The sequence below is a fragment of the Mytilus galloprovincialis genome, chromosome 8 (assembly GCF_965363235.1).
Source record: "Mytilus galloprovincialis chromosome 8, xbMytGall1.hap1.1, whole genome shotgun sequence".
Classification (NCBI taxonomy): Eukaryota; Metazoa; Mollusca; class Bivalvia; order Mytilida; family Mytilidae; genus Mytilus; species Mytilus galloprovincialis.
In genome coordinates this window covers 37,845,435-37,857,440 of record NC_134845.1, presented here as the reverse complement: position 1 = coordinate 37,857,440, position 12,006 = coordinate 37,845,435, and the positions used below count along the sequence as shown (strand labels likewise).

Sequence of the window (12,006 nt, the reverse complement as noted above, 5' to 3'; positions counted from 1 at the left end):
TTTGTTTTGTTTATGCACGTGGTATCACCTGTGAACCACGTCGATTTTAATACAATATATACCGGCTAGGGTTTATTGGGTAAATCTGAAATTATATGTAAAATGATATCCGTCTTAGCTGGAGATGTTGTAAGTGGAACTTATCTAATAACATTGTTAAAGAAAAGATAATAAAAACAGAAGTTATAAACAGGAAATGATTTTTAAGTTCACTTCCTGGTGTTGTCTGATAACGGTAAACAATGTCAACTTAAATAAACAGACAGTACATTGTTTAGAATTACATAGATATTTCCAGTCGTCATGTTTTATGATTTTTACCTGCTTGAATCAAAAGTTCAAGACCTAAACTTCGTTTCTTCTCTGTTCTTTCCATGTTTCATTGAACAAACAGGCCTCCGCGTGTTTACTTGCAGAAGCCGGAAATGAAATTCTATACAACAAAGTTCCCAAAATAACGTGTATCCAATACACTAATTTGACCTAAATATTAAGAATCAAGTATTTACCAATGCTTTATATAAAAGATAAAACGATGCTTATATTTTATACTAATATAAATTAAAGATTAGTAATGCTTGTCTTTTGTGTATTGCTTTTGCGTAGTAATTCCTGAAGAAAGATGCAAAGGCGCTAGAGATATGAAACTTCTTTGTAAATTTTGACCTTAATGTCATGAGGTCAATCAAAAAAGGTCTACATTGTGTAAAACTATTTTCATTAATAAAAACTTAAGGGGTACATGTTAGGGCAGTGTTGACTAACATTAAAATAGAACTATATGACTTTAAAAAGGTGTTTCAATTATTACATTTCTCTGCCTGTTCTAATAAACATCATGTTCTACAATGGGTCTATATGTATACATATTATAAGTGTGGCTGATGATGAAAATCTAAAATATTTCCAAACTTTGTTGAAATTGTTTTAGTTTACAATAACATTGGCCTACCATTATATTGATTGATACAGGAATGTGTATCTCTGACTCATTTGCACTACAGTGGCGGATCCAGAACTTTTCCTAAGGGGGGGCCCGCTCCAGTCATGCTTCAATGATTCCCTATATAATCAACCAAATTTTTCCCACAAAAGGGGGGGGTCCCGGGCCCCCCAGGGCCCCCCCCCTGGATCCGCCTATGCACTATCTTTTTATAAAAAAAAATATAGATATTTGATTGTTTGCTTCTTATTTTAAAAATGGCCAGTGTCAAATATTTCATGTGTTCAACCATAATACATGTACCACTGGTTCACTTTCATAATCATTGTATACATCTAAAGCTACCAACAATGCTTAATTAACAGTTTAAACAGAATAAATAATTTGGCTTATCAAAACCTGATTGAATTATTTAGATTGCTAATGCATAAACATGTATTGGTTTTTATTATTCTATATGAAAATTATTGAAATCAATCAATCTAAGGGCTAATTTATGCAACCTCTCCTTATCCAAAAAAAAAATGGTACACATTTTCAGGCAAGTGACTTTGACCTTTGGCTTCTACAGGACATTAATCCAGGAAGAGACATCTATATGATACTTAGAAAAAAATATATATATTTATACATGAAACTATTTAAAAAATTAATGTTCAAATTCTAATAAATATTTTTTTGTAACAAATTTAGGGTGTTTTTTTTAGCCAATTTTTAACTGTAATCATTCATCTAGGAACATATCCTACAGTTTGGTAAAGATAATTGTATAATACTCAACAGATCAGACTGTACTTTATTGAAATGTAGTCAAAGACTTATACTTTAACCTAAATTACATAATGCGAGTAATACATGCAGAAATATCTCAACTCATTGATTTAGAGCTCATTCATGGTGTTCCATTGGTGAATGTCTGAGTACCACTAGATTTGTTCCAGTGGTCAACATCTAAATGCAGCACTTATTGAAGAAGTATTGTAAAACACACGCTGGTCATTTAAAAAATGACAAGTGACACTTAAATTATAAATATGACAGAAACTATGTCAGCTACCAGCTTAAGTTTACTGTCAAGGCCAATCATTTGCTTTGGGCTCTTTGGTTCCATACACCAATAAATTAACCACATTAAAAATATAAAAATATACATAGGGTAAAACCCATTCTTACACTAAACTTACAATCTAGTAGATCATATGAATTTGCTCATGTAAATAAAGGGAGATATTAAAGTATTACAATGTACATGTATGTTTCAATGAGACAGCAAACTAGCATGATGAAAGACAAAATGCCATCTAGAGGTACGAATAATGTGTTCAACAAAAGGCAATGGTCAAGTTAAGTTTGGGATCAATTTAGCAGATACATGTACTACCAAAATTGTGCCATCATAACCAAATTATTTGAAGGTCAAATATTCTACGTTATACAAATGAAAACAATCAAATGAGGAGGCTCCCTACGTGGGACAAGTAGTAATGTTTAAACATATCATCCATGACCTCTTTACTATAAATATTTAAAAACATCATTAGACTTCAAATTCGAGATAACCTTCTTAACAAATAGTATAAACCTTAACATTGATGTACGGCTAACAACAATCAATCAATCTAAATAACCACTGACAAAACTGTAGTTTCTCTTCTCACTACAAACCTGCAAATGGCCTAAAAAGCTTTCTGCACATTAATATTGGTCAAACTCATTGTTACTAAACTAGTTATAATATATAATTGTAATACTTACAAAAAACATTTTTCCTCCATCTAACTCGCTTCCTTGGTTTCTTGGGCCTTACATAGATTGCTTCATCCTCGCTGTCTGAACAATCAGAATCTGTGAACACTCTCTCATTAACCTGACAGTCTACTCGCCATTCTTCATAAAACTTGGCACATTTACTGTTCTCTTCATCAAGGTCAAGGTTACACTCGTCATCATCGGTGAAAGCATGAAGCTTGTTGATATTGAGATCTGATAGTATTTCTGGTTCCGTCACCACAATGACAGAGGGACCAGTCTACAATGAAAAATTATTGTTTTAATTCAAGTTTTTGAGAGAAGAATGGGGCTTTAATGTAAAATATTTTACAAAAAAAATAAAAAAAGGGGGTGGTTTGTTCTCAGAGATACTAACAATGACTAATATTTTTTCCACCAAAGGTCAATCATTGACTGTTACATGGATTTTACACAAAAGATAACCTTTGAAGTAATAATTCACAGGAAAAGATTAAGGTTAACACAAGTAACAGTCAAGATTTATCCCCGAAAAATGGTCTAGGAAGAAATTTTACTCAAATTACTTGTAATACACATTAAAATCTCGACTTTGAGAAATCTATTGCTGTAGTGTGGTATTTTTAATCTTTCAAAATTTAATATATATATAGAAAAATATTTATCCCTTTCAGCATTTTTGGACTAAAGTACAAATTGTGACATGGGAGATAACTCTAAAAGTCTTACTTGAATTTAAGTTTTTTTATTGGTTTAGAATGGTGCTTAAATACCATTCTTAATAAATAGACATTTAATCATTCTCCCTTTAGTTTTTTAATGGCATAAAGTTCCACCGTATATAGCTGTACTTCCAAAGAAAGCAAATTGTTACCATATTTCATCTATTATATATATAATATATACCGGTATATGTTTTGATTGAGAATCACAATTAAGACTTAATTGATAAACTGTTACTGTTACAGGTGAAGACCTCCAATATAGATAAAACTAACATAAATTGTATATATTAGAAAATGCTATGAAGGCTATAATGTGTGGTGTATGAGTTTGGACAGATAGAAGTTATCTGTAATCATCAGCTGTTTCCACCAACAACAATGTTGATTTCCCAGAACAAAACTGATCATAGATGATACGAATGATGTGGTTGTTTTCCTAGAACATAACTGGTTTTATTTTACCAAATACAAGCATTTTTCAATTTTTTATAGTACTCATTTTTTAACACCAATATTGAAATGTAGCTTTTTGTCTAAATTTCTCATACACATTCCAAATGAAAAATGGAAAAACTGTTCAATTTTAGCATATTATAATAATCTAACCAAAAGGTTTTGTGAAGGTTTCCACTGAAGAATAATTCTTTTTATATACATCATTTTCAATTTTGCTGCACATTCATGTCAAAAAGAAATCAGTGTAAAATGAAATGGGTCAGAGATATTTTGTATTGATTATTTCCCTTTGACCAAAAAATATAATGAATCTTGATTAAAGGAAAAAGTGAGCAACATGTTTTTTGAAATCAAAAAGTTTCAGTTAAAAGGTTTTTTCTAGTTTTTTGTTTGTAGCAGTGCATGCCCCTGACACTCTCACTTTAAAATCCACACTCTTACCAAACAGAATTATATGTAGCTCTTTGTGTTCAAAAAATAACTTTTTTTCAATAATGCATGTACATGTAATATGGGTTCATTTATCTTTGTGGGAACCAGAGTGAGCTACTGTAATTTTGAAAAAGAAGCTGTTTTGAGGTAACATAATTATGGTAGTTTATGCCTGTGCTTATATCAAAAGTAACAAAAAGCTTTAGTAAACCTTGTACATTTACTTTTTTGTGGTTTACATCTAACAGTAAAATGCAAAATATAAATTGGTATCTCAAGAAAATATTATTTTTCACTATTAAGCCTACCAGACATTCAGGAGACATATCTGTGTCACTGTCCAAGTTGTATCTGTAAGAACCATTGGAATCATCCTCCGTCTCAGAGTCAGATGACAAGAATGGAGAGGAGAGGTGAAAATCCTCAACCTCTGTTGGTAACACATCGACCATCATCTAAAAAACAAAAACACAGGAATTAATATTAAATCCTTTCCAATAAGTCATGCATTTGAAATGTTATCATACAATATTGTTATTAGAAACTGCCTATTGAAGTATGGTCTTAGAGGTCCTATTCCATCATTGGCGCCAATTTAGTGGCGGATCCTGGAGAAACTACCCCCTCTTTTTTTATGATCAATGCAATTGAATTGGGACATATGGTTGGAACTCCCATTTTCAAATATGCTGGATCCCAACATACACAAAAGAGATACAGGGATCAAAATTGTTTATTTCTTTTCTGTGATTTGAACTAATATCAAAACTGACTATGACGGATACAAAGAGGCAAAGGCTTGTCAATAAAGCTCTGATACTTGCTCTTTTGGATACAGAATGTGGTGAAAAAATGACACTTAGATAATAAAGATACAGATTAATTCCATGTAAAAAAGGGGGGTGTCTTGAAGGTGCATACAGAAACAGATAAATGTTTCCACGGCTACATTATTATTATCAAGGTTACACAAAGGTCATTTATATCATCTTAAACAGCGGCAGTCAGTACAAATTGGCCTTATATCTGACTTAGGTCATTTATACCATCTCAAACTGAGGCAGTCAGTACAAATTGACCTTATATCTGAACCTATCAACATCCTAGACACTTCTAACTGACACAATAGGAAGTTCATCCTTGGCCTGCAGCCCTGTACTAAGATAAACTGTTATAGTCAGACCATCATATTTATAACTAAACTTGACAATAACTTGGCAAAACTCAAAACTAGATTAGGTCTGAATTTTGCACTTCAGAAATATCATTGATTATTATATTATGAACACTATTGACAATCAGGGTGTTTCCTATGTTTGCTATTAATGTATATAATGATCCATCTAGTGGTGTCTTAAAATAATATTTATTGGGATCATGCATGCAAGTAATAGCTGAGCATTTTTTTAAACTATAAACTTTTTTTTCATGGACACTTTTTTGCAGTATATTAGCCCTTACTGTAATGACTTTTTGGTCATGGATTTATATTTTGCAATGTTATAACTTTGTTGACATATATTATATAAAGGGATTCTTAGGTTTAAGAATGACATATTCACATTGTTTTTCTACTTAAGAAAATTGCATAATTGTAAATGACTTTGGGGAAAATAAGATTGTTTAAAGTTGTAACTGATTCTAACTTTATGTTTTATGACCCATTTAGAAGGGTATAGATTTAGAGATACTTGGCTGCATTATTTTCAAACTTTTTTTGATGCCCTTTTCAATGCATTCAAGGAACATATACAATAAAATTTAGCCTTGATACAATTGGTGACCAATTTGGAGGTCCAGACATTTACTTAATAAAATTCCAGTATTCAAGTCTACTTGGTTTAAGCATGGGAGTATTATATAAGTCAATATAATACTTCCATGGTCTAAGAATGCATCATATGATATATATATATATGGTTCAAACCTAGGATTGTTTACATACCAACTCAAATTAGTATGACATGTTTGTCTGGAATATTACCTAATTGTCACACATGCAATTCAATTGTGATGTTACTCTCTTTGTATACTTAAATATTACATGACAAGTCATTTGCATAATTTGCATAATTGAAAACAAATACCAGAGAAATAATAAATAAATAGTTTGATATAAACAAACAGACAGCAATCACAGAGTTGTATCTGCAGGACTTGTGACAGATGTTTTAAACACTATCAATGACAAACTCATTCTAAATAATCATATTACTGAGAACATAGTGTTTTATGTATTATTGATTCTGATGACAAATCCTATCGTATTACAGTATCATAGCATATTAATTTATGACCTTACCACGTTGTTTTTTGGGTATTCAAAATCCACAAATGTCACAAAGTATGATGATTTTGAATGAAGAATAAGTCCACAAAACTAAAATGATTATACAAATATTTATTTTTTTTCTTCTTGTATATTAATAAACAAACTGTCACATAATATCTAGGTCCAGTTAAAAATAGAAAAACTCCAATTGTACAATATCTTGTGAATAATACTGCTATCTTCAGAATTATTTTCAGAATCAATCATAAACACACCCCTCTCAGTATTTTAAACAAATAATCATGAAGATGATTAATCATTTATCTATAAATAGACGCTCACATGACTTATATGAGTAAACCTGATACAAAATTCATGAAGTGTCTGACCATGTTTAGGTTTTAAAGGATTGCAAATGTTTACAATCAATTGGCAATTTTCTAATCAAACTGATCAATTTAAGACACATCTTCTTGACATATGACCTCTGGTACACCTGATTCTTACCTGGAGGTCCCATAGGGGATATTGTTTACAATGAATAACAAGCTAATCAGGTTTTACAAAAGAAATAGATAATTTTAAACAATGATCAATAATTTTATTGATGTTGTAGTTTATGGTGAATAAGACTGGTTCTGGACTTACCAAATGTTTAAGGCTATTTTATAATACAACAATATATTCAAAATATTTAATTTCCTTAATACTGGCCCCTTTTTACCTGTCAGTGGGAAAAGTATTCTTCCTCATTAGTCAGTCATAACATTCATATTTACGGACAAATTAATATCCCCCCTTACATTAACAAGTGTGAAAATATGTCCAGATATATAGTATGCAAGTTTGTCCATCTCTGGTCAGCAGAATATGCTATTGTCCCTGTCTGTCAATCTTCGTTGACAAGATACATGAAACAAACATAATATAAATATAGTATATGTTTGTTATGTTGATATTTGAGACCTTTTTTACTGAAGAGAAGCATTAAAATACCATTAAATTTTAAAACAATATTTATATAGATCTAAATTTCAATTGAACACAGATAAAGAAGAACATTATCTAAAAAATAACAACTTTTAAGAGTTTTTTGCTATCCAAATAAACAAAGTGTTTATCAAAAGTTCATGGGGTGAAGGTCTCAAAGGTATTTGACAGGGAAGAAATTTTATTTTTTTGGGAATTTTTCCAAGTCCTGCTCAAATTCACATTAAAGTCTTCTTTTACAGTGACTAAATCTGCCAGTTTATCTTAAGTTTTCCATTCCCATCTATTGATTGCTAATAAATGTTGCTTACTTTTAACAATCCATTATGGTCCTATCAAATAACATTAAGTGACTAACTTGTTTTTGTATTGAATGTGCATCAAATATTTGATGCTGGACTTTAATTAAGCAACTTACAATCTGTGAATCAATAAAATTATGAAAACTCTCTTATGCCAGCTCCCTCTCTCTATTTGTTTTTCTGTGTTTTTTTCCTTTTGGATAGTAAGTATAGAAGTAAATTTTATCTTCAATCCAAAATCATAAAGTGAGAGTCTTGACCGACTTTAATAGTAAGTTTGGTAACTTTGAGAGTAAAATATCTGGAGTAGAATTCTTCAATTATTAAAGAGATAACCAACATATCATAAAGTTGACTTTATTTTAAATCCCCAAGTTGTATATCTAGGATGCCTATATATAAAGACTTTAAAGTATTGCATTACATTTGGGTTTTTCCCTGACTAAAGTGTGACTTTTTAACAATGATCTTTTATGTCTAAATTTCATGGATTAAATATTGTTTGCATGAAATAAAACACCCAGACTACTGTTACATAAATTTCTTATTTATGAAATTCTATCAGGATCAGATCTTATTACATATTGAAAAAGTTATATCTTATAAATTTAAATTAATAAATCTCTTAAAAATATAAGTTACTCTTTCTTACATATTTAATTTCAATCAAAATTATACTTATGTACTGGTACATGTATGTGATTCAGTTACTTCTGGACCAAAGCAAGATTTGTAAATGATAACATCTTTTGAATTTATATTTATTTTTTTAAGCTTCTAGTATATTTAGTTCAAGATGGATAAAATACTGTGCTAACCAGCTGTTGGCTCATATTAAAAAAAAGACCTAATAATTGAAGATATAAACAGAATCTCTTCAGGTAACTCTAATATTCAGACAAAGTAAATTCTAACCAGAAATATTTAACAGTGGCAGATCCAGGGGGTCTGGGGGTATGAAACCCCCCTTTTTTTGACGATCATTGCACTTCAATGGGGACATATAGTTAGAACACCCCCTCCCCCTGTTTAAAAAATTAGAGTACATTAGAAACTGAAAAAAAATCAATATTGTTATAACTCTGAGTTGAAACTTAAGGAGTTTTCAGGAAAGTGCATTGCATACATTTTAAATCAATTTGTAACTTTAGGTAGATTGATTATTCTTATACAAAAGCAAGAGTATACAAAAAACTACAATTCTCTTGATGTGTGCACACTAAATTGTGACTTTACTTCCAGATACACCCTGTGATTGAGATATCTTGGCCAGGTTGCAGGGGAGGGGGAGGGGGCAGCTACTTATGGTTAAAGCATAGACTTATACAAGTCTGACTGGCTGCCCTTTAAAAAATCCTGTATTGGCATCACAATACGTACAATTCAAACACAATTACTGTGAATGTCGAATTATTGAATGGTCATTTATAACCCTGAGATTAATCATAAGATGCAACTTTTTCTTTCACATGGGAATTAACAGTATATTCCCAGTACTAATATGAGATCATTATAGTGAACATTTTGTATGAACAGGATATAAGCATCAAAAAAGTTTAGGTCTGAGAAACACTTAAATTAAAATAAAATGTCTTAACAACTTTGCAAGTTATTTTAAAATGTATGGCTGCAAGGGAAACAACTCTTTCTTAACTTGAACTCAAAAAAGAGGTGAAACCTTAAAGTGCAATGAGAAAAAAACCAAGTCAAATAAATAATATACATCTATGTAGGGTATCCTGCTGAGCTTTATTCTATTTTTAACTTAACCCACTTTAAATGTATTTTGGGTCATGTTCTATATATTAGATCAAAGTTGTTCTATATAGTTTTTGTAAAATATTTGGTTGTTTCACCTTTCTTAAAACTAGCAAAAGACATCATATGTTTTCATAAGAAGGCAACAGACAATATTTAATCACAAAAAAAAATTAAAAAACCAACAAAAAACATTACAAAAACATCCAAAGAAAGTCTATGTAAGCCTAACAAAGTGCCATGATGATGGACTATTATAAGTCTAGGTCAGGTTGGCAGTTTTTCTTAACTTAAAATTTAAAAACAAACCAACATGTTGCAATATAATAGTTTTTTTTTATGTTTCATTAAACCTTCACTCTATTTTAAAACTGTGTTATCCTTTTAATTTATTCTCATAAGTGATTTAATGGTAAGTCAATTATAGTACCGGTATATCATGTATGTTTCATGTTAATTAGATTTTTTCTTTTTTTAATGATTTGTCAAAGCATTAAGTTCTATGTAAAATAGGGAGGAATCCTAAAAATACCAAAATGTGATTCAAAGATGAAGTATCTGAAATAGGAAACAAATTTGGTTTGTATATTAAGCACTGTATGTAGAATGTGAACCTTAACAAACTTCTCAGTACTTACATAATTTTGTCATGTCTGAACATAATAAATGAGCTAAAACTTTCACTGAAGCTGATCTTAAAATTTATTTTTTCTGTAAGCATAATTAAGTACCTTTTTAAAGAGGATAGGAACATAAACTAGAGGCTATCAAGAGCCTGTGTGGCTAACCTTGGTCTATGTGCATATTAAACAATGGACACCGAAAAAATCATGACAAAATTGTGTTTTGGTGATGGTGATGACTTCTTAAGGGGTCAATTGACAATTTTGGTCATGTTGACTTATTTGTAGATCTTATTTTGCTGAACATTATTGCTACTTACAGTTTATCTCTATCTATAATAATATTCAAAATAATAACCAAAATCTGCAAAATTTCCTTAAAATTACTAATTCGGGGGCAGCAACCCAACAGTGGGTTGTCCGATTGTCTGATAATTTCAGGGCAGATAGATCTTGACCTGATAAACAATTTTACTTACGTCAAATTTGCTCTAAATGCTTTGGTTTCAGAGTTATAAGCCAAAATCTACATTTTACCACTATGTTCTATTTTTAGCCATGGTGGTCATCTTGGTTATTTGGCCGGGTCACTCTACACATTTTTAAACTAGATACCAAAATGATGATTGTGGCCAAGTTGTAGTTTCAGAGGAGAAGATTTTTGTAAAAGTTTACGGACGACAGACGCCGGATGACGGACGACAGACACCAAGTGATGAGAAAAGCTCACTTGACCTTTCAGGTCTGGTGAGCTAAAATGTGAGGAACAATTAACTGTCTCTTCTATGTTATATTTTTTATCTCTGGACTCAGACTACAAGCCTATATTGACATGTGAACATTTATAGTATTCAGTAAAAAAAATATTTTGATGACTTGTTCAATTATGAATCTTTAAATAAGATTGGAACATACAAATCATATTGACAGCATTCAAGACTCATAGTTGGTTTTAAAACCTTTCAAAAGACAATTTAGGACATCAAAAATTTCAAACTTTTCCAGGATAATTTTTTATTAACTCACAAATCAGCCTTCTTTCAACCAAAACAAAATAATTTATTCATCTAATTTAAAATATTTGTGAAAATTATCATAAATATACATACCTAAAACAGTCACAATGTCAAATAATATTTATGATTTGAAAAATTCCCATTGTTTTTCTTTTCTACAAAACTTCTATGTAACCTTTCACTATGGATTGTTACTTGATCTTTCCTCAAAATTTATGACTTATTTAAGTTTAACAAATGATTCACATTCCTTTATAATACTTAACTTAAATTTCCTGCTTTTTTTTTAATACTAAAGACACCTTAAGAGTGGGAAACAAGGAACATGAAAATGATTATTCCAAAAAAAAAAGTTCAATTCTTAAATTGTGCTTCAGACGGATTAATTCTAAGATAAATGAAATAGTATTTTTAAGTATATTACTACAATTTACTTAAAGATACTATTTCCTAATATTAAAATTACTGTTCATATAAGAGTTGGCTTAGTTTAGTTCAGCATTGACCAAGTACTGGAATCACTAAACCAAGGGAAGTATACAAGAGTTACAGTAAAACTGTTATATCAAGCACTAATTTTTAAAGCATTTTTTTTACAAATGTTGTCATCAACAAGATTATGCTTTGGTATACCCGTAGTCATTTTTTGTTTGTCATTTCTATCCCAGAGCTAATATCTGTTCGAATTCCATCTGACCCCTACCCTGAGCTGGACTGTCCAACAATACCTCATAATTTTC

The 12,006-nt window shown here is 30.5% G+C and overlaps 1 protein-coding gene across 7 annotated transcripts in view; it reads right to left on the bottom strand.

Moving 5' to 3' along the window:
* The window catches only part of LOC143041864 (uncharacterized), a 92,663-nt gene that overhangs the window by 48,893 nt on the left and 31,764 nt on the right, over positions 1-12,006 (bottom strand). For 6 of the 7 annotated variants that reach the window (XM_076213985.1, XM_076213983.1, XM_076213981.1 and 3 more), the window contains 2 exons: positions 4,614-4,760; positions 2,699-2,972 (listed from right to left, as the gene is read on the bottom strand). In XM_076213985.1, the coding sequence (XP_076070100.1) occupies positions 2,699-2,972; positions 4,614-4,760 (421 nt within the window). Of the gene's footprint in view, positions 1-2,698; positions 2,973-4,613; positions 4,761-6,607; positions 6,902-12,006 lie in introns of those variants that run through there. The other variant, XM_076213987.1, reaches the window with a different exon arrangement.